The sequence below is a fragment of the Camarhynchus parvulus genome, chromosome 17 (genome assembly GCF_901933205.1).
Source record: "Camarhynchus parvulus chromosome 17, STF_HiC, whole genome shotgun sequence".
Lineage (NCBI taxonomy): Eukaryota > Metazoa > Chordata > Aves > Passeriformes > Thraupidae > Camarhynchus > Camarhynchus parvulus.
The window spans coordinates 7826749-7850262 of record NC_044587.1 but is presented as its reverse complement, the minus strand read 5'-3'; the positions used below and the strand labels follow the sequence as shown (position 1 = coordinate 7850262).

Sequence of the window (23514 nt, the reverse complement as noted above, 5' to 3'; positions counted from 1 at the left end):
TTTTTTTTTTTTTTTTTTTTTTTCACTCTTGAAAAATTAAAAAAAAAAAAAAAAGGAAAAGAAATTAAAGTCCAACTTGCTCATTTCTTGTTTCTCTGCTGTCTGTGTGAGAAAGTCCTGTTTGGCCTCGCTGTCCCCTTCATCACCCGACCCCAAACCCCACCAGCCACTCAGCACATCACAAGTCCTCGACTCCTCAGAGTCCCTTTGCCTCCCACAGCTCCAGGCCCGCTCCTTCCCTCACCGCCCCTTGGACTCCCCGTAGGTGTTGCGCAGCATGGAGACCATCTTCTCCTCGCAGGTGACTTTGGTGTCCTTCAGGATGCTGTACCAGACCACGCCGGGCGGCCGAACCTCCTCGCTGCGGCAGAACAGGTAGGGCATGGTCTCGGTGCGGCTCTGGATGTAGGCGCTGCGCAGCAGCGTCGAGCAGTGGCTGCTCACCTTCTCCAGCCTCCTCAGGATCAGGTGAGCCTTCCTGGAGGGGACAGACATGGGAACAGAGCAGGGCAGGCAAGGCACAGGGGACACCAGGAGTCAGGGCTTCTGCATTCTGCCACCAGCTCTGGCTTGTGGCAAGAATGGACAAGACCCATTGCCTAAGATGTTGTGTTTCCTGTTCCAAGTGGAGAGAAGCTCTGTTTTTCCCAAAGTTTTGGGTATATCTATCATTTCACAGCACCAAAACCTCAGGTCTGACCCACTGGAGCAGCTTGTGTGCCCCGGGGACAGTCTGCCCCAGCTAGATTGTCACCATCACCATATGATCCTGGCCAGCTCCAGCACATGTGCTGGGCCCTCCTGGCACCCTGGTGAGACCCCCAGCACCTTCCTGCCCCTGTGACCGTGTTCACAGGGGTCTTAGGATGAGGGAAGAAACAAGGATCTGACTCCATGTTTCAGAAGGCTGATTTATTATTTTATGATATATATTGTATTAAAACTATACTAAAAGAATAGAAGAAAGGATTTCATCAGAAGGCTAGCTAAGAATAGAATAGCAAAGAATGATAACAAAGGCTTGTGGCTTGGGTTCTCTATCCGAGCCAGCTGACTGTGATTGGCCATTAATTAGAAACAACCACATGGGCCAATCACAGATGCACCTGTTGCATTCCACAGCAGCAGATAATCAATGTTTACATTTTGTTCCTGAGGCCTCTCAGCTTCTCAAGAGGAAAAATCCTAAAGAAAGGATTTTCCATAAAAGATGTCTGCGACATGCCCATGACTGATCAGCACAGCCCTCCCTTTCCTGATTTCCCAAGTCTGCAGGAGATAAACAACCCAAAAGGACTGACACTAGAAGAGTGAGGAAAAAAAGCACAACACATTAAGACAAAACAAAATAAACCCGTAAGAAACCAAGAATCCCCTTGTGGGAGTCTGCGAAGTGCTAAATCAAACAAAGGGAGGGAAGAGGGTTTACTTCAGTGGTCTGAAAGTTTCAAGATCACAGATTATTTCCTCTCCCTCTGGTGCCACAGGAAAGCTCTGGATTCAGGAGTTGGGGATTTCACAGTTCCTGCAGGAATGTAAATTCCCGATAATGATATGTCAGGGGCAGCACTGTCAGTCAGCAAGGCATAAACATGGGGATTATTTGATTATGAAAGCTGAGTGGTGCTGCAGCTCGGGCTGTGAGCTCCCAGCCCAGGGGGAGCACTGGGAGCCTGATGTCCAGGGATGGGACACCAGGGAAGGGCTGGTCAGGGTCACCTCAGCACCAGAGCAGAAGGCAGAGACGGTGGCAGGAGGTGAGAGGGCATCCTGGCAACCCCAGCCAGCTCCGACCTCTCCCTCCAGAGTGGCAACACTGGATCAAAGGCTGTAGGAAACCACTACCATCATGGAAAATTGTCCCACTCCTCCCCAGGGTGATGTGCTCTGGGTCAGCTTTGAGGGCAAAGGAAGAACAAAGGAAGTTGGCTTTTCTTGGACAACAACTCTCCATGGTATTCATTTATGGATTTTATCCACAAAGACGCAAGGCAAAGAATAAAAATAAAAATTAAGATTAAAAAAAATAAAAGTAAAATAAAAATAAAAATAAATAATAAAAATTTTATAATAATAAAAATTTGAGGGCACTTTGAGCCTTGTTAGCTACACACTATATAATAATGATGTCATGGGCTGAGCTCTGACACAACACCTCTGCTCATGTTACTCTCTCTGTAGCAGCCACCTGACCTACAGCATCTGGTGCTCCCACCACACACCAAGACCTGACACACTGCCAGGAACAGGTCCTGTGCTGCTGGATGTGTGCCTCTTGGAGCCACACATTCCACGATGGCATTAGGTGCTTTTGGTGAACACTGATTGATTCAAGCTCAGCTCAGCAGCAAACCAAACTCTGTAGTGATTGTCCCTACAGCTGCCAAACTTCAGCAGATCAGTCACTGCAGCTGGAAGGGACCAAAAGCCATCACCTGTGCCACTTCCTGCTGGGATCAGCCTGCCTGGATGAATTTCTTCTGACCTATTCCTAGAGTCAGGAGCTGGTGATCCTTTCAGTGCTCCCCATCCTCATGCTGGGAAATTTTCTTAACATCTGCACTCGTTCTCCCTTTCAGGGAAGGCTGAACAAGGACAGGACCCACCTCATGGGATGGACTTTTATGTCAGCTGGCCATGTTCAGGAGATGCTCAGCCAGAACACCCTCACAGAGGAGAAATCTCATCTCTGTAAGGCCACAACTCCATGACCACCCTGATTTATCCCGAAGCAGCTCTACTACCAAAATGGGGTGCTGGCTCTTCCCCAGCCCTTTAGCTTGTTTTTGTATTGGTGTCCATGAACCTGAACACTGTGCCAGCACAGGAAAGTTGTCTATTCAAGGGTTAAACAAGCAATCATTGGGTTTTCCCCCCAAACTAGTTACTATTCCAGCTCACCACAAGGCCTCTCCCAGCCACAGCAAGAGGGGAGCAATGAGGAGTGGCCTTGACTAGCTCTTGAGGAAAACCCTCACGGTGGGTAACCAACATCAACACAAGGAGTGGATATCTCAGCTGGCCAGTGGTGCTCTGCTAGCCCTTCCTCTATTCCACTCTTCCCTTCCTCTATTCCCTCCTCACCACTTCCCCTATCCTACCCTCCACAGCTCTCCTCACCCATCTCTCACTTTTCTCCCACACAACCTGCCTTTGCCTCCATTTCCCTTGGCCTTCTGCACCTTCCCATTTTCATTACTTGCTCCACTACACTTTAGGGATCTCATGGATATTGCTAGAACTCACCATGTTGTCCTTGCTTCCTGATATATACTCAGGCCTCTTATCCAGGCAAATATTCCTACATGTGAGAAGCACTTCAAGGATGGCAAGAAATCCAGGGGTCAAACCACCCCAACGTGCTGATGCCTGCTGTGCCAGAGGCTGGGATACTCCTGGAGCTGTCTCCACACACCTGCTGCATCCACAGCTCACTCTGTGCAGCCAGTCCCAGGAAAAACCTCTGTTTAAGGATGGGATGTGGCACATGATGGGCTGGCCCTGTGAGATACTGAAAACACTGAGCTGTTGTCACAGAGGAGACAAGGGTGATGGGGCAGAGGGAATCAGGCCCCTCACTTTTGATGTCCAGTGCCAAAGCTCCAGTTTTGATGGGCTTCGCTCCTTTGAGTCATTTATTTTAGCAGGGTAATGAAGTCATGTGTAAATGTTAGATTTAGCTTTCGGCTGTCAGCTGTTCCCTCTTAAAAAAAAATAAGAAGGAAGAGAGACAGAGTGGGTGAGGGGAGGGGTGAGAAAGAGAGAGAGGCTTTCTGGTGAAGACTGGGTAATAAATTACAGGAGCAGCTCTTGGGCTGCCAATTTAACACCATAAATCAAGCCCGTGGGTATTACCCAAGTGCTCCCTATGGAGGGCTGTAGGGTCAGAACGACCACCCTTTCAAATACTGGAAATGAAATCTTCCTAAATGCTGACCAACCTCATCCCTGCCAGAAATTGCAATTTATTGCCTTATTAAAGGGCAGGAATTGGGAGGGGACACCAGGGGAGCGAGAGGGGAGTCACTCTCCTGGCTGCCTGTGGCTGCACCCCAAGGGATGAAGGGACCCCACGGGCCAAATGGGGATGTCCCCATGTTGGTGTGGGCCAGCAGTGCCCTCTCTCCCACCACAGGAGCCAGGGACTGGTTCTGGACTGCACTGAGGTGGTGGATTTAGGAGGTCACAGCACAGTCACAAATGATGAAGAGGGGGATTTAAAAATAGTGACAGCTCTAAGCAGGCACTTCCCTCTGTGGTGCCTCGTGGCATGGAGGGGGAGAGGAAATGGGAGGGGATGGGTGTCTGCTGCCAGGGCACTTCCCAAGGGCTCCTGCATGAACGGGGGCCCTGAGGTCTCTGCTGCCAGCCCCAGCTCTGCAAGGATTTGCCAGAGAGCAGGAGCATCATGTTCTGCACAGTGCCAGGGGTGCTCCTGCTGGGATGTTTGTCCCCTCCAGCTGCACAGGGGACACACAACACTCACCTTGAGGGCTGATATGGGATGAAACTATATCCAGAGCCAGCCAAGCCCTGCCCTGCCTCACCTTGGAGGGAGGTACTGAAAGAGGGTGAAGCAGCATGAAGGAGCCATTAAGGAATGATACCTGGGCTGGAAGGAAGAATGAGATTCCTGAGACTGCAGGGAGGGGTGGCTGCCTGGCTGCTGTGTTCCTGTATGAGGTGGTTTTGTCATAAATTCAGATTTTCCACTCTAGAGAACTGACCTGGGTCTTCCAGACCCTTGTGTGTGAGGACAGTGAGTCCAGGACTCGATGGCCTCTTCTTATCACAGCCTTCCATCAGAACATTGCATTCCCCCTTGTACCAGAAGGCAGCTGCTCTGGAGATGCATTTCATGTCCCTTGGCCAGCCCAGCTGCCTGGGTGACTGGCTGGAGCAGGGGACAGGTTGTGAGCCCTGGGCTGATGCCACATTCAGACCCCAGTGTTGCTGGTAGCCACAAATAGAAAGAAGATTTTAACTTAATTATTTGTTCTACCTCCTCTTAAAAGCCATACCCAGTTTGCAGTGATCATAAGAATCATCCTGAAAACACAGTAAGAGAAAATAATAGTGGAATCTCCCCGTGGCTGTGTTAGGATGCAGGCTGGCTGCAGGGATCCAGAGGTCTAGATGCACAGTTGCATTAAAGTTCACTGATTTAGACAGATTCTTCTGTCTTGTTGGAACAAATGAACTGTGTGAGATTCACTCAGTGTCTGTGAGAGGAATGGGGGGAGTAGGAAAGGGGCTGTGGTTGCTAGAGGAGATGAGCAGGATGAGGCAAGCCAGGTGTTGAGATGCTGCTGACCACGGAAAATCCTGGTTTAGGGCCACCTATGAGCTAAGTTTTTAATGTCTCCTTAATGTAAATGGTCTGGTTGGGACATCTGGCTGTCAGTGTGTCTTCTTGCCAGCAGCTGTTTGCAGTAACCTGTGGCTTTCATGGAAACTGGGCTCACGAGGACCTCAGTGTGATGTATTTATTACACAGAGGCAGCCGGCTCCCCTCTTGTCGCTCTGCTTTATGAGTGAACATTCACTGTGAAGCCCGGGCTCATCTGATAAACATTTCAAGGTACAAAAATGCACGTCCCCCTGGGAAGGAGAGCAGCCTGTCAATTAAAATCCTGCTATGAGATGGCCTCCCTTGGCAAAAAAAAAAAATAATAATTAAAAAAAATCCTCGTTGCCTCCTGCTGTGTGAGTGGCTCTGCTTCTGTCCAACCTCCCTGAGAAGCCAGGCTGGATGGCAGAGCCTCTCTCTTGCCACTGGCTGCCTTGGCTTTTATAGATTCATCCCCTTGGCTGCTGATCATGTATTTCTCAGGGCAGAGGAGTGCTGGGAGGAACTCCCCTGGCTCAGTGGGGACAACAGGCAGCAGCCAAATTGACCATGGGCTGCAGATGCAGCTGGGTCCTGGAACTGGCAGCTTAAATGTCACCCTGCTGTCCCACAGCTTGGAGCAGGTATCAGGTTAGGCAGCATCCTTCAGTGGGCTGGATCTCAAGTAACAGGGGAAATGAAGATCTGTAAGAAGAAGCTGATGGATCCCAAGGATTCAGAAAAAAAGGAACAATTGCAAAGGACAAACGAGCCTGCGGTGTTATCAGAGGGAAGGCAGGGGGAAGATGAGAGTGGCTCTGTGCCAGAGGCCACTGAACTACCAAAGAAACTATGGCCAAGGTCATCTCTGGAGGAGGACAAGCCCCAGGGCAGCTTGGATCTGTGTCCAGAAGGGGTGTAAGGTTGTGAGGTGTCATCCTGGTACTATGGAGAGACCCTCAGCCACATTCAACAAGCAGATAGGAGCAAAGGGAGAAGAAAAAACTTTTCCAGGCCTATATTACACCCTTTGCCCCCCACTCCTCAGTGTTTCCAAGCCCCCAGATCACCCAGTGACACAAAGAGCACCGAGCTGCCAGGTGTCCCACCAGCATTCATCCAGGGACTGAGCAGGTGCTCCAAGGGGATGCAGGACAGCTTGGTGAGCGCCAAAAGGGGGCTCCAAGGAGGTCACATCCCCAGTGGCCAAGCAGAGCAGTGCTCCGGGGCAGGGCAGGACACAGGGAAGGGACAGCTACCTGGGTCCCAGCTCATCCTCGCTGCGCCAGACGAAGTCCCCAAACTTCTCGTAGTGGGAGTTGTAGTGGTGCTGCACTCTGAAGAGCATGGAAGCAGAGACCTCCATCAGGGTGTTATAGGCTGTCTGCTGCTCCTTCCCACTCGTGTAGCCGTTGTAGAGGTTGTAGATTTTGTCAGCTATCTCTGGAAAGGATCAGGGCACGGCATTAATGACCAGCTGAAGGTGCTAACGTGGCAAGAGGAGGAGTAGAGCCCTTGGATGGGCTGGCAGCAGGGCTGGCAGCTGGGGTGGCTGCCAGTCCCTTGGGGCTGCCTGCAGCAGGGGTCAGTGAGTGCAGAGCATCAGCAGCTCCTCAGGCTGGTCCTGCAGTGGGTGCCCTGCATGAGCAAAGCTCCCACAAAGACTCCAGTAACACTCCATGAAGGAGCAAAAGGAGGAGAGGCAAAAAGCTGCCAGGACAGACAGACACCCTTATCCTCCCTAGGAAGGGCAGGCAAGCTCTTCCCAGATTCACCAAACCAAAAGCCCTTGGCAGCTATGGTGCTAAAGAGTGGGAACAGATCAACACTTGATCCCAGTAAGGCCCTGCAGCCAGAAATGCAGCCCCTCATCTTTGTGAGCATCGGCTGGAGCAGCTCAGATGCGTTAAACAAGAGAGTTAACTCTCTGCTAGAGAGAAAAAAATCTCTTTTTGGAGATGAGAAAAACACAAAACTGCATCTCCTTCTTTCTCCTTAGTCTCCTATTTGCTGTTTTTCCATGGGAATGGTTTTCTTATTGAACATGGAGCTAAGCACTAACCATTTTTTTTTCTGTGTGATATTCCCAACAGAAAGCAAGCAACAGATAACATAATGGTGACATAGAGGAATCCTTTTAAACCTGAATACAGCCAGGTGCTCTGGTTTGGGTATAAGGACAAGTAGGATCAGTTTTAAAGCAGAACAATGCAAATGTGCAAAAGTATCTGGGCTTTTATCAACATTTCTGTTTCCAAACTGATGCAGCTGCCCCCAGCATCCCTTCAAACACCCAGAGGCAAAGGTGCCCTGCATGGCCCAGCCAGGGCTGCTTCTCTCAGGTGTGTGAGAAGGGATTGCTCTTGTTCCAGGGGCCTGTGTCAGACACACAGTAGCAGCTCCCACAGCCAGGCAGGTCAAGGATGCCATGGAGTCATCAGCTGCCCAGCCAAGCAGACTTTGTCCCTGGACACTCCTGCAATTTGTCTCCCATCCCCAGATGAACATCCCTGTGCCTGTGGGTGAATTTAAAGGAGCCTTCCCACTGGGACAGAAGGGCCTGGGCAGGTTTGTGGGGGCACAGTGAAGAGAGGAAAATTAAAATCAGCAGGAAATATCTCCTGGCGTGGAACACAAGGCACCTGAACACTGACCTTCAGCTTTGCTGTCATCCACCAGCGGGCAGGCTGTCCTCAGGGTGACTGTGCTCAGCTCTGAGTGTCTCCCTCGTGTGTCCACTGCATACAGGGTAAATCTGGAAGGCAGGAAGCAAAAGGAAAACAATGTCTTGATCCCTCAGTCCAACACCACCAGGTTGTTAAGGGAACCAGCCTTCAGAAGAGAAAGGAACATTGTGGTCCAGGCACTATCAGTCAGCTTTGGCATCTCAAGGAGATGTGAGATGATCTCCTGGAACAGAGGAGAACCCAGGGATGGGAGCCAGGGCTGAGGGGACAGGCCACTCACCCCTGTCTGAAACCTGTGGGGCTCCATTTCCTCTCCCCTCAACCCAGGGACCCCTGTGGGGCTTCACCCTGAGCCCTCCTGACTGCAGAGGGATGCAAACACCCCAGGGCTGCTCTGCCATGCCCTGATGTGAACATTACATTACAACACGGTGGTGTTTGTGAGCCGGGCTCCTCTCTGGCCCTTCAGGGAGCGGGGCAGTAATTCTTGCTGTAAGTGGGCTCTGTGCTGACAAGTGACAGCTCGTACTCATCCTGTGAACGGCCCTTGAGTTGTTTGCTCCCTCATTTCCTCACAAGGGCGGGGCTGGCTAAAGGGTGGGAATGATAATTTCACACTTGAAGCTAATGGAGAGCATCTGACAGTAAAATATGGCTTTTGTGCCTGATGGAGCATTGAATAAACAGGCTGTGGCTGCATGGAAAGTCCTGGGATGCTGAGCTCAGAGTCCTGCTCAGGGCATCAAAGCTCCAGGACGAGAATGCTTCTTCGCAGCAGGGGTGACAATCTTCTGTCCACTCTCCCAAAGGGAATCAGTTCATGTTTATTCACTCTGAGCTGGGCATGGCAACTCAAGCTGGCTTTGACAAAGTGCAGGGGCTGGTTTGAACCCCTCAGAGGCCTGAGATGCCTGGTGGTGAGGTTCTCAGCCTGAGAAATAACATGCCACCCCTCCTTAGCCTAAGGTAAAACTGACCAGCTCTTGCAAGTGAGTGTAAGGAGTATTATGAAAGCAGCTGAAGCTTAAATGGGATTGAGACCCTGACATCTGTTTATTTAAGTAATGGTCCTAAGCCTGAGCATCCTTGGGGGTGACAGAAGTAATGCCTCCCTCACTCCCACCCCACACACGAGCACTGCCAGCCCCCTCTCTCCTCCCTGCAGGCCCTGCACATCCCACATGTGGCTGATAAGAACTGACATCTGCACAGTAGCAATTCCCAGCACAGGACAGATTCCCTCCAAGCAATGAGCATTAGCTCCCTGACAATGCTCGCTGTCTGAAAGGATGCCAGCAGACTGCCAAGGAACTCACTTGTGTGCAGGGACAGCTCCCATTCTCACCAAGCTGGGCACACAGGGGGTGCACACGCTCAGCTCACCCAAGGAGATGCTGTTTAATCCTTTTGGCATGACATAATTGTCCTTAATTTACCAGGAGCATTGCTCAGAGCAGGAGTATCTCAGGAAGGACAAACATCCACACTGTGCCACTTCACAAGCACCACACACAGGCTGCCCTCACTGAGGGACACACAGAGCAACAGGGCAGCACACAATTCCTGCAGGAGTCTGACTGCAGGGCTTTGCATCCCGTCCTGAAGGTGCCACCAGCCCTTTCCTTCCCTTCAAGGGGAATGAGGAGTCTCCTGCTGGGAGCAGGGAAGGTTTCTGTCTCAGCAACACCAACAGGGGCACCCAGTGTTGGGCAGGGGTGTTGGGGAAGATGAAACAGGAAATCCTTATAAATATGATTGCCTGGCAAAAGATTTTGAGAATATGGAAACTATAACTGAGATTGAAATGAAAGCAAGCTTTGAGATCCCTCAGTTACTGAACAACTGGAAAACAATGGTGTGGCCAGCTGAAGGCAATCCCCTTTTGATGGAACAACACCCTCTGCTTGCAGACAGGCCCAAGGGTCAGAGCAGACCCTACAGCTTGGCAGAAGGGGCCCAAAGAGGAGTTTTTAGGGTTTAAAATGTAACACAGTATGGTAATGTAATGATTGTTATAGGCTGTATGTAAATGCTATAGGGTTTGTATCTTGTACTAGATTGGTTAGTGAGAATCAGAATATTCAACACAGAAGAAGATTTATTGTATTGTAATGGGAACTTCACTCTCTTACTCTCTCACCCTCTCACCCTCTCTCCCCCTCTCTTCTCTCAGGCCTGCTCTGAGCTGTGGCTGGCAGCTCCCAGCAGGGCCCTGCACCCAGGCCCTTTGCAATAAACCCCAAGTTCCAGACCTGGCTCAGAGATCTCTCGTCTCCGTCTGTCCCGACTGTGCTAGCCCCCGAAGCTCCTACACAGGGGCACTCCATCCCCAGGATGGGGAGCCGGAGAACAGGGCAGGGATCCCCAGCTGCCCACCCACTGCAGGGCTCTTCTTGCTCATCAGCAGAAGCACAACAAGCAGTAAGAGGGCTCCACATCAGGGAACTGCTCCCCATCTCCATCCTGGGGACCCCTGCCAAGCCACAGTGGCTGTGCTGCTGTGTTTGCTTGTGACCGTGTTCACAGGGGTCTTAGGATGAGGGAAGAGATGACTCCATGGTTCAGAAGGCTTGATTTATTATTTTATGATATATATTATATTATATTAAAACTATACGAAAAGAATAGAAGAAAGAATTTCATCAGAAGGCTAGCTAAGAATAGAATAGCAAAAAATGATAACAAAGGTTTGTGGCTTGGACTCTCTATCCGAGCCAGCTGACTGTGATTGGCCATTAATTACAAACACCTAACATGGGCCAATCAAAGATCCACCTGTTGCATTCCACAGCAGCAGATAACCATTGTTTACATTTTGTTCCTGAAGCCTCTCAGCTTCTCAAGAGGAAAAATCCTAAAGAAAGGAATTTTCATAAAAGATGTCTGCGACATTTGCTTTGGGAAAAGGGTGAGCAGAGCTAATGTGTAACCTCTGCTCTGCCTGCAGCAACTCAGGCTGGCTCCATTAGCTCTGAGGCAATCAGTGCCAGAGCACTTTCCTTGGAAAACAGAAGACTTTTATCAAAACATAATTGTAATATTCAGCAATCAGTGCCCATTTCACCTATTCCATTGCCAGTGGGGTCAGGAGGATTGGTGGGTGTTGAAGCACATCCACGCCTTTGGGTGATGCTGAAGACCTGTGTGAGCCTTTTGACTGCACTTCTCCCCTCTGCCCAGCTCACACAGGAGCAAAGTCACTCAGCTGCCAAGAGCATCTCTCCTGGTCAGGCCTGGGTTAAAAAATAGATGTCAAAAAACAAACCCTCATTTCATTTTTTTTTTTTTTTGTGATGATGTAAGTAAGGGAAGGAAAAAAACCAACAATGTAAATGGAAAAACATCAGAATCAAAGTGATTTTGATCTTGTCAAAAATTCTTTTTTTGAGAACAAACCCAACTGCTTTACCTCACCTGGAGCCAGTCCTCTTTCAAGAACCTTAGAGGAAACTCTTTCGTCTCCATTCCTTGCGAATGACATGTTTTGGACTCAGCACCCATCACCCCAGCTGGGGGGGAGGCTGGCAGCCCAGCAGCACACAGCCTCTGCACCTCCCCAGCTCCTTCCAGCCAGTGACCTCAGAAGGTTTTAACATTAATCACAGTCCAAAAGATCACCCTGAAGCACAGCAGTATTAATAGCTCTGTTTTATCGACAGTAAACAGAGACATATGGGGTGAAGCATCGTGCCCCAGAGAGGCTCAGTGACATGAGCAGTTTGAAAACTCAGGAGATGATGGTTTGCAATCTTGTTCTCAAACCACTTGACCACCCAGCCTCTGCAGCAAAACACTTTTATGGACAGTTAATGGCACTGTGCAGAGTGCTGGGGTTTAGTTTTGTTCTTTTATTCCCGGAAATGGACAATTAAGAGAAGGGAGTGCAAGGACCTGTGTCTCTGTCTCTGTGTCTCTGTGCAAACCCAGCATTGACATCTTGCTGGAAACCTTCAGCAGATGCAGGCAAGGAGCAGCCTAGGACCCAATGAGACATCAGGGGGGTGGCCAGTGGCAGAGAGACCACCAGTGCATGGGAGGGATGGGGATGGGGCTTTAAGCTAAAGGAGGGTGGGTTTGGATAAGGTATTAGGAAGAAATTCATTGCAATGAGGGTGGTGAGGTTACCAAAACAGGTTGTGGACTCCACATGCCTGGAGGTGTTCAAGACCAGGTTGGCCAAGCCTTGGAGCAACCTGGGATAGTGGAAGGTGTCCCACGGTAGAGGGTTGGAATGAGATGAGCTTTAAGGTCCCTTCTAACCCAAAGCATTCCATGATTCTGCACCGACATGACAAACCAGAGGAAAATCAAAGTGATCACGCTGAGGGAGGGAGCCAAGCCAAGGGCGAGGTGGGATTTTGCAGCACTCCATGGAGATCCTCCTGCCCCACTTAAATCTATTACAGCAGTAGGCCAAGGACCAAGCCAGACATCATCCCCCCTGATGAGGATAGAGATGCTCTTGGATATGCCAACCCTCGTAATTTGTAAATAAATGAGGCCAAAGATCAGTTCTGAGCACTTTGCCCAAGGCAGAGACCTCCAGGGTGAAGTCAAAGCCAGAAACTCAAAAGTCTCAGACCTACAGTCATTGCACAAAACCACGTTAGACAACCTGGAATGCCATATGGTAGCTGCAATCTGGCAGAAGCTCCTTTAAACCCTGGAGATGTTCTGTTTAGCGATAAACTTTCCTCACCACATTTCCTCATCTTCTCTCTGTGCTTTCCAAAGGAGCTCCAGGCTCCCTGCTACTGTCTCACAGCTGATTCTCTTCTTCACCTGTGCCTTCAGTAAGATCCTACACGAAAACTTGTATTTCTAGAAATACTAGAATGAATTTTACCTGAAGAGGTTTCAAAGAGGTCCAAACACATATGCTCTTGGCAGGGATCAGCCCTCCATGCCTGGAAATGCTGCCACCTCTGCAGCAAATCTCAGCATACAAAGTCCTATAAGGTAATGATGGTTAAATATTTACTTCTACATTCGAATCTATTGGGACCCAAAGGAACTTTCAGGGAGAGATAGAAACCAATCATTTGCTTCAGGAAATGTCAATACCTTCCTCATAGATTACCCACCTAGTGTTGGCTGAAGGCTGGGTTTTGTCACCAGGCTCATGATGCTTCTTTGGGGAGGAAGAGAAAGCAAGAGGGGGATGTTAATGCTTCAGTTCCTGGAATGGCTGTTGAGATTGTCCATTGCATTTCAAGATATTTAAAACCCAGAAAAGAATGCTTCTATCCTTTCTCAATGCAGAGAAAATAACCCAAAATACAAATTTATACAGGCACAAAACTCTTAAGGCAGAGAATGAAAGCTCAAAACATGTTACTTATTTATAGACAGCATGTTTCTTAACTCCCTCTCATGATGCTCATGACGTTTTAGTGCTTTACTCATGATCCTCATTTGCGGGAAGTGAGATAAGGACTTCTGAGCCTGACCTTCCTCAGCTGGGCTGCTGATTCTTTTATATCCTACAGAGATACCACAGGCATTTCTGGTCTGCCTTGTCTGCTCTTCCTGAGGCCTTTGGGCTGGTGCAGCTGCTCTGTGAGATGCTGTACCACATGGGCTGCCTGGGCTGCAGAGGAAGGCTCTGATAAGGAGCTCAATTAGCACTCCCACAGATGCCAAGCCCCCTCGCTAATTAAGCATGTGTCTACTGGGACATGCAATGGCTGTGTGGCCAACCCAGGCTCTGAGAGAATCACAGAATCACAGAATAATAAGGTTGGAAGAGACCTCTAAGATCATCGAGTCCAGCCTATGCCCTAACACCTCAACCAGACCATAGCACCAAGTGCCATGTCCAGTCTTTATTTAAACACATCCAGAGATGGTGATTCCACCACCTCCCTGGGAAGAGCATTCCAATACTTTATTATCATTTTGGTGAAAAATTTCTTCCTAATATCCAACCTATACCTTCCCTGCTGTAGCTTGAGGTTGTGTCCTCTGGTTCTGTCAGTGCTGCCTGGTGGAATAGACCAACCCCACCTGTCCACAACCTCCCTTCAGGAAGGTGTAGAGAGCAATAAGGAGCCCATGAATGAATGAAGGACAGGGCAGAGGTGCTGCTCCAGAGCCCAGTGTCACACAAAAACATGGCCTCAAGCTTCCCAAAGTGGTGCAACCACAAATGCTCCTGCCAGTGGGGCTTGGCTTGAGCTTGGCTGATCTGCCTGGGCTTGGTGCCGTGTTCTGCAGCCACGAGACTCTTGCTGTTCACTTCAGCAGCTCGGCGAGGGCAGCCCTGGCTGGGGTCCCACACACGGCCTGATGGATTCTCCCTCCCCTGGCAGCGTGGCTACCACCACCACCCGTCACGCCGAGCCTGAAAACACAAATCCTGCCCTGGCTGAGGTGTTACATGCACGTCCTGCCATCTCTCCCTGGCTGGTCACAGCCTGTCCGTGCCTCCGGCATAGCCCAGGCTGGCGGGGCTCGCACGCACCCAGCTCCGGCGTGCTGACACACACACACATCACACCCTGCCTTGCCAGCCCTTCTCGCTTCCTGTTCCAGCTGAAAAACAATGCCGAGGCCTCCCTTTAAAAGCCCTCAGTGGAGCAGCTCTTGGCATTCCCAGCTTCCCTGCTGCCCAGTGATCTCAGCACGGAGACTGGGCGGGAGGGATGGGGGCCGGGCTCGGGCTGTGCCAGGACGTGCAGAATGGAGCTGCCAGAATGGTGCCCCCAAACACACGTGGGTGGGAACAGACCCATCAGACCCTGCACTGTGCTCACGGGACCCAAACAAACTGTTCTCTGCCATTCTTGCAGTCTGGGAGTGTCCTTAGCTCCCAGGCATCAAGGTGAGGGGCTCTCAGGAGGTTGAGTGGGGAGTGTGTTTCCTTGTCCTGATACCCACAGGTGAGCAGCATTAGACCTTCATTCCAGCATTTCCTGGAGCTAAAAGCATCCATAAATTACACACACAGTTTCCCTAAAGGACTCTTCTTGAGCAGTGTGGGAGCCCAGGGGTGCTGTGGGGTGGAGCAGAGCTTTGGGTGTTTCATCACATGTTCCACATGCCATGGGTTGTGCATGATCCAGGAGCCACCCAGCCACTCCTGCCTCCTCAACGTGGGCTTGTGCATCCCCTGCAGAGCCTCCCAGCCACGTCCATTGAGGAACATGGAGCAGGAGTGGGGCTTGCCTGCCAGCAGCTGCCTGGGCAGGCATGGAAAGGGGTGTGTGCATTTAGTGCAAGCATTCCCAATTCAGAAACCATTAGAATTTTAAAAGAAATCAAATCAAATAAAAAGCAGCCGGTCCACACAAGCCACAGGAATGCAGCTGAGCTTATTGACAACTCTGTGATTTGGGAAAATTAAGAGAGGTAAATGAGAGCAACCCCCCTCAGTCTCTGCAGCAAATGCTGAGCAGACAATTAGCAGGGGGTGGTTTTGGGAAGGAGAGGATTTCTTGGTCTATTTGCTGGGCTCTGGCTTTGGGCTCACTCCTGCCATGCCCATGTCCATGGTGCCAGGGGAGGGCTGGTGCCCTGGCAGGGGACTGACCACACTGCATCCCTGCCAAAGGCCCTGCTGGAGCCTTGGGATTTGGGCAAAGCTTTACAGGGCAGTGGTCACTCTTGTGCCATCTCCCTGGGGCTGGCACTGCCACAAATGGCTTCTGCTGTTCATTGTCTTTGGTTCCAGCTTGCTTTCCCATGGTAAGGAAACAGTGGACAGTGCAATCCTGAAAAAAATCCCATCTTTTAGAAAGCTCTTCTCACTGTTCTACCAACCAAGAAAAGCACCTTTTATAACTGAGCTGCTTTTAACCATCTGTGACAGCTGACCTGCTCCCATCAGTGTGATGGAGGAACAGGTTAGCAGCAACTGGTGCCACACTGGACTATCAAAACCTTGCCAATACACCAATACATGGGGCTGTCAGTGAACTGTTCTCACAATTCACACTTCTTTTCTTCCCAGGACAGCAAATGTTGAGAGACTAATCATTAGCCTTCAACAGATGCCTCCCAACAAAACCAGACCACAGTTGTCAGATGTACCTGCCAGGACATGCCTCAGGTGTCTGATGCCTTTTGGAAGTGGATAAAACAGTGCCCATCAAACCCTGGAGGAAGGAGGCAGGAGGAAGGCACAGGCTGCTCTGCACAGCAAGAAGCTGTTTGATCAGGGAGACCTTGGGAAAAGGGAAGAGGAGGCTTGATTTCTGAGACAGCAAGGGCAGGCGGGGCTGGGGACAGCCTGGGGTCCACCTTTGCCTTTGTGTCAACCCTGGGAAAGTCACCCAGGGTTATCCACGCTGCAAGGTTGCCTGAATTGCAGCAGATGCCATGGCCATGCTCAAAAACAGTGACTGCAGAGCATAGTACTTCTCACAGGGAGAGAGCAGGACCAGTGACTGCTGATGAATTACGGGGCTGCAGTATGGGATAATGTCACTTTGGTGTCACAGCATTCCACACTGTGCTGCCCCAGGTCTCCAGGGCTTGCCCTCTGAGCTGTGAGGCCCAGAGAGCCAAAAGCTGGAGTAGGCAGGTTTGGGTGCTGGTTCTCTCAACCCCTGGGCAGCATCTGCCCTGCACCTGAGCCAAGCTGTGATCCAGATTTGCTCAGCTCTCCCTCCTTTGAGCACTTAATCAACCTCCTTTTGTTTCAGATCCTTGTTAAACAAGATCCAAACAAAGGGTGAAGGGGAAAGAAAGAAAGAAATTAATTAAAAATCCTGACCACTCCTTGCTACTGCCTGGATCTATTGTCTCCCTGACAAAGAAATGCCCAGCAGGGCATTCACCTTCCCAGCCTCAACTGCGGCATCTCAATTTCCCAAGATTTCCCTCAAAACCCTGTCAATAACCCATCAGAGTAGTGATTCCCATTCCTGCCATGGCTGTGAAAGAAGGCCTTGATGCACAGGCCACCTTCTGTTCCCAAGAACCCTGCTCCTGAATGGTCCCTGTGTTGGACAGCCAAGATTCCACGGGAGTCCCTCTGCCAGCCGGACACCCTGCGAGCAGCGGTGCCAAGGCTGCCTTAGGTGAAAACGTGTTCCACTGGAAACGAGGGGAAAATGCCAGACAGGCCATGGCTTCATCCAGAAGGTGCAGGAAGGTCACTGCCACCCTCCTGGCTGCTGCATCTCCAGTGTCTTCATCACCACCCTGGGGCTGAGAGCTCCAACAGAGCCACTGTCCTTCCTTGCCTTTTTCTCTGCCTTGTGATCCCCTCCTTTGTCCCCCTGATCCTTGCCAGCTGTTGCAAGAAGCAGATAATGACTCCCCCTTCCCTCCCTCTCTGAGTACATCCTTCCAGGAGCAGCTTTGCCCCACTGAAGAAGGAAGAGCAGAGCAATCTTCTCTGGAGAGAAGCTCAGAGCTCTTAATGGAGATGGGATGTGGATGAGAGAGCAGCTCCTGGTGTGGGAGCAGGACAACACACCCAAAACAGCCACCCTGACACAGATAACATTGACACAGCTGATGTTGCAATGCTGGGGCTTTAGCTCCTGGGCATTCCCCGAGGAGCAAGCAGGATTTAATCAGCTTGGAGATGCCCCAGAAGAATTCTAGGGTGTCCCATAGCCATGGTTCCCAGCTGGGAAGGCAGAACCATGGCAGAAGCAGCAGGATCACCATGGAATTACCAGCTTTGGAGAGGATGGATAGATGTCAGGACCCAGGACATCCCTCTGGCTGTCCTGAGCAGCCAAGACCCCTGTCAGGAGTCTCAGAGACCCTGGCACAGAGCCCAAAATGCCCCTGTGGTTTTGATTATGACCCGTGGAGCAAGTTACCAATTTTCTATGAAGATCTCCAAGCCATGACAAATTAAGTAGAATGATAGTGAATTTATCACAGGGTGAAAAAGTAGATTTTGGGGTTTTTAGAATGGGGATTCAGGGGGCAAGATGGATGGAACTGGGCGTGTCCAGCCTTTCTCCTTCTTCTGTTTGACCTCCATCTTCTGCTGTGATGTTGGCACTTCTGGATTGGTTTAGAGTAGAAGCTCACTGTGTAACATAGGTGATAGGTATTGGGAAGTAATTGTAAACATTGTACATGTAGTTTTTAGTATAAAGACATAACACTGCCCTGGGGGCAGGCAGAGTGCCTGGAACTGTCCTGCTGGATGGACCTTGGCTGGACAGGAGAAAATTTTTTATAGATAAGAAACAATAAACAACATTGAGACCAAGAAATGAAGAGCCCTCACTCCTTCTTCAAGTGCAGGGCTGGGAAAAGAGACTTTTTAACATTTCTCGGGGTCACTCTGACAAGCTAGAGACCCCGACAGATAGAGGGTGTTTGAGGCCCGTATTTCTTGGCAGTCATCATGCCCTTGCTTTTGCCCTGCTGGCTGTGAGCATGAAGATTTGCAGATGTGCTTCTAAAGGCAATGCAGTAAGAACTGGCCCAGCTATTCCCAACATTCCCTGTCAGTCTCAGGGCTTGAGGCAAGGTGTTCCCCCCACTGCCTGGAAAGGCCACAGAAGGTCCCATGTTAGCCAGAATGTGAATTGTAACATCCTCTGGTGGAGTGAAGAACCAGAAGGAGGTGATAATAAGCCACTGCAGGCTGGTGCTTTTGTCTCCAGTGAAGCAACAGCAGCACATTAGAGTCTGTGATGTGCCAGAGTCCCTGTTCTGCTGGAATGCCCCAACAAAGCCCTTTGGACAGAGGTCAGATGAGTTGCCTCTGACTCCCTGTGCTGCTGGAACAATTCCTACCGTGCCACAGCCTGGGTTGGTGCCCAAAGCTGCCAATGAGGGGCTGGTCCTGCCCAGACTACGGAGCATCAGTGAGAGCTGGTGATGGATCGAGCCGTCCTTGGGGCAGCAAAGGAGGGCTTTCCTCAGGTTCTGCATCCCCCATGTCCCTGAGGGTCTGCCACAGCCTTTGCCAGGACACTGCAATGGCCATCAATCCTCCAGCTCCTCAGGGCAGGGTGTTCCCTGGCAGCACCTGCATCCTCTCTTCCTCCTGTGCAATATCTGCTGCTGTCCCCATCAGTTTGGGACAGCCAGCCCTGTTCCCCCAGCCACAGACACCCCACAGCCCCCAGGCCAGCTCTGCTGAGGATGGGACTTAGAGGGTAAGTTCTGCTTTTAGGGGAGGTTTTGCTTGTTTTTGCAGTGATTTGTGGGTGGGTGGATTTCAGCCTCATCTCAGAGCATTGGTCCTGTGTGCCAGGTGGGTTATCCCAAGAGGGACCTTCCTTAGGCCACTTATGGGATGGCTGCCATCCTCTGTGAAGAGACAGCAGCGCTTGGGGTGGCTGTGGCTGCAGGGGATGAGCAGGAGAGAAGGAATAAATATTCAGAAGGAGAGAGAGAGAATGAATACTCTTCCTCCAGATGTGCCAAGGAGAAAGGAGAGACAAGCACAGCCCTGGACCCCTGCAGGGAGCTCCACAATGGGAATGTTCACAGCTAACCATCCCTGCTGCTCAACCTTCCAGCACTCTGCAGAGCTTGGCCACCACCGGCCCTGGGGACATGGGCGAGAGGAAGGTTGTGACCCCTGGCAAATTGGGAAATCTTTGCCCCTCCCAACCTCACAGTCCCTCTAAACAAGAACCAGACACTCCACAGCGTGCTACCCCTGGAGATCCCCTTGGTAGGGCTTGTTCTCATTCTCCTGGGGGCTTGGCTTCCATCTGCACTGCTGGTTGAAATCCAGCCCGGGCTGGTAGTGACTTCAAAGGGCAGTGTCGTCTGAGGAGCAGTGGGTGGTCCATGGCAAGCAAGCTGATGGCTGACTGTTCTTATAAAAGGCACCGCAGTAGGGCCCCCTGCTTTCAGAGGAAAGGCAAGGGCTGCACTGACCACAGGGAGCAGAGCTGGTCCTGGGCCTGAGGGACACTCACCTTAGTGAGCTGGCACAGGGAGTGCACCCCTGAGGGCAGAGCTCTTGATCTGCCTCCATTTGGTTTGTCCCCAGCAGCACTGGCCAGCCCTGGCTTCACCTTCCACAGGCAGCAGGGCCAAACAGAGCCCAGCAATAACACACAGGGGAGAGGGGCACCCTCTGAGCATCCCAGGCAGGATGGCAATGAGACAAACCCCAGCTGGGCTCTGGGAGCTCAAGGGGGCCCTGCAATGGCCTCAGTGTTGCAAAGAGATGGTGGCAGGCAGGGATGCTGTGTGCCAGCCAGATCTGCGGTGCCCACTGCCCCAAAGTCCCCAAATCCAGGGGCACAGGCCAAGGAACTGGCAGTGAGCAGGAGATTCTCACAGGTCCAGCAGGCAGACAGGGAGGGTGGAGGGCAGGATGGGGGGGGCAGGGGGGCCAAAACAAATAATAAAAACAAAATCCCAGTAAGCATGTTAGAATTCGTTTGAAGTGCAGAGGAGCTTTCAGGCAGGGTTATGCACATCTCCCAGCCCGGCGTGATTTACACATTCCTTGCAAGCAAAGGAATCTTCCCTGATTTGAAGTAAAACAGATGTTTTGGGGTTTTCTTTCCCCCCCTTCCCCACCCTCTTTTAATCGTTTCTTTATTGAAATGATGGCTATACAGCCAACCAGCTCAGCGCCAGAGCCCTGCTACCCCAGAAGCCAGGACTGGAGACCCTCTGTCCTGTGCCATGGAGAGCCCCTTGTCAGTGACTGTACCTGGGGGCTTCCAGAGGTGTGGAGCCAGCCCTGCTCTCCTGCAAATGCTGCTCCAGAGGCACAGCTCCCTGCAGTTTTTTTCCCTTGTTTTTCACTCTGCAGGGAAGGATTGTAACTCCCTGCAGCTTTTCTTCCTCTGCAGCTACAGCTGATCCTCCAACCTTGCTCCAGCAGCCCAGGTCCAGGAGACCTTGTAACCTCCACCACCAGCCCAGGAGATGTGTTTGATGGTGGGACTTGCCCTTGTGTCACAGCTCACCCCAGCTGTGCTCTGTCCCAGCAGTGTGGATTGGGAAGGGCAGCCTGGTGCCTGGTCCATGCCCAGGGACTGGCAGAGCAGTGCAGCTCACGCACCCCAAGTGAAACAACCCAGCACAAGGAATGGTGTTGGGCAGGATGGAGCTGGGATATCTGTTAATTTCAGCACTATGTGATCTCAGTCAAGTTACTTTGCCTCTATTTTTGTCACAAGTTTTCCACCCAGGAAAATTATTTGGGGAAGGAGCATCCATTTCCCAGAGGGATGCAGAGCACCAAGTGCAGTGGGGCATCTGAGTGCTGGTTGATGCTGCAACCTACCAGCACAGCCATGCCCTTGAGTTTACACTCAGAGCAATAAATCATGGCCAGTAGCAAATCCATCCAGCTGCCCCATCCTTCTTTTTCTTTCTCTATTTTTTTTTCCTTTTAAACCCTGTTGTTCTTTCTCAGCACTTCGTTGGTGGCAGGGTGGGAAGGTTTTTTGTAACACATTCACGTACCAGTGGGACTCACTCCCATCCCCGTCTGGTACAAGAGATTGCACAAGAGAGAGGAACAAATGGGGGTGAGGAAATGCGTGTTTATGAGAGGCAGCGCTGTCATCATGAGCAAGGGACCCCCCGCAGCAGAGCTGGCCTGGGAGCCAGTGCATTTCCATTCTCTCCATTCATGCCTGGTTTCAAACCTCCCTGGAGACTCCAGCCTGGCCGGGGTCCCACGGACTCCCACCCCCCTGTGCTGCCTCCTGTGATATTTGTTGTTGGGTGGAAAGAGGGAGATGTTGTTGTCTCATAAAAATGATGAGTTGAGAAAGAGCAGCAGCTTTGGCCATTGCATGCACTCCTTGTTTTCCTCCTACAGCAGAGGAGGGTCTTCCCTCCTGCATCACCTCTCCTTTGCCATGTTCCTTGTGCTGCCCTGCTGCCCATCCTGGCAGGGCTCTCCCCTAACATCCACCATGGAGTCTCTCATGGACTTTCCTGCTCATGCTGTTGCCTTTCCTTGCTGCCACGAGCCTTCTCCTGACCTGATCAGGAACCCTCCCTCTAATCCAAACCACATTGCTGCCTGATCCCATACAGTCACCAGTAAATAACCTTGACTGCAGCAGTCTGGAAGAGCCAGGGATCCTATATCACTGCTATTAATGATTTAGGATTGTGCATCATTTGCAGATGACACAGAGAGGGTCTGATCCCTACTCCCCCCACCCAGCCACCTCCTCCAGGACAGTGCCTGCCCCCCCCTCACTCCAGGTGGCTCCAAGTGAAAGACACTGGGTGACAATTCCTCCTGCCAGATGCTGGTGTGCACACAGGGAATGGGAATGGCTGATTTCTGAGCTCCCTTGTGCTCTGCAGAGCTCGCAGCAATGGTGCTGGGGCTCCCCCACAAACAGGTGGGGTATTAATAAAACCAAAAGTAATCGCCCAGGCACACATACTACAACCCACTTGGGTCCCTCTCCCGTCTGCTCCTGCAAGCCCCTGCCTCCCCCTGCTTTCTCCACACACCTCAATTTCATTATCTCTGATCTGGAGCTGCCCATTACATGCTTTTTGCCAACATAAATATTTAATCCCAGTGCATTGCACGGAAAGGCCCTTGTGGAGTTAATCCTTCAACTCATGTTTCCACTTGGAAAGCAATTTAGCTTGTGGCAGGGCAGCAGGTACGAGGCAGGGACAGAGCCCAGAGCTGGAGGTGGCCTGGGAGAGCTCAGGAGCTGTGTGTGGGGTGATGCAGGTGGGCTTCATGCTGTGGGGTGGGCTTCATTCCATGGGCTTCATTCTATGGGGTGGGTGTCATTCCATGGGTTTCATTCTATGGGGTGGGCTCCATTCAGTAGGGTGGGCTTCATTCCATGGGCTTCATTCTATGGGGTGGGCTCCATTCCATGGGTTTCATGCTTCATTCCATGGATCTCATTCTATGGGGTTCATGCTTCATTCCATGGGTTTCATTCTATGGGGTGGGCTTCATTCCATGGGCTTCATTCTATGGGGTGGGCTCCATTCCATGGGTTTCATGCTTCATTCCATGGATCTCATTCTATGGGGTTCATGCTTCATTCCATGGGTTTCATTCTATGGGGTGGGCTTCATTCCATGGGCTTCATTCTATGGGGTGGGCTCCATTCCATGGGTTTCATGCTTCATTCCATGGATCTCATTCTATGGGGTTCATGCTTCATTCCATGGGTTTCATTCTATGGGGTGGGCTTCATTCCATGGGCTTCATTCTATGGGGTGGGCTCCATTCCATGGGCTTCATTCTATGGGGTGGGCTCCATTCCATGGGCTTCATTCTATGGGGTGGGCTTAATTCCATGGGCTTCATTCCATGGGGTGGGCTCCATGCTGTGGGGTGGGGTGGCTCTTCTGGAGCTCTTTTGGAGCTCTTCTTCACTGGGGTGGCTCTGCTGGAGCAGGAACCAGGAGGGTTTGGATAGGCAATGGAAAAGCCACAGGGGTCACTGCAAGCTGATGCCTGGCAAGGGAGGTACAAGGGGCACTGCCAAGGGGGGCTCCAGGTGCAGCACTGCTGGCTTTCAGCAGTGTTTGGGACATCCTGTGTGCTGAACAACGTGGAAAGCCCAGAGTTTATCAGTTTGCTTCACCTGCCAGTCTGTGTCT

At 51.2% G+C, this 23514-nt stretch overlaps 1 protein-coding gene across 1 annotated transcript in view; it reads right to left on the bottom strand.

Annotated features, from left to right (window-relative positions):
* Nucleotides 1–23514, bottom strand: part of ASTN2 (astrotactin 2) — a 353207-nt gene continuing 329693 nt past the window's right edge. Inside the window, exons 21-23 of the mRNA XM_030961750.1 lie at nt 7984–8084; nt 6589–6772; nt 1–478 (exon numbers count right to left, since the gene is read on the bottom strand). Coding sequence (XP_030817610.1) covers nt 241–478; nt 6589–6772; nt 7984–8084 — 523 coding nt within the window. The 3' untranslated portion in view covers nt 1–240. The remainder of the gene's footprint in view (nt 479–6588; nt 6773–7983; nt 8085–23514) is intronic.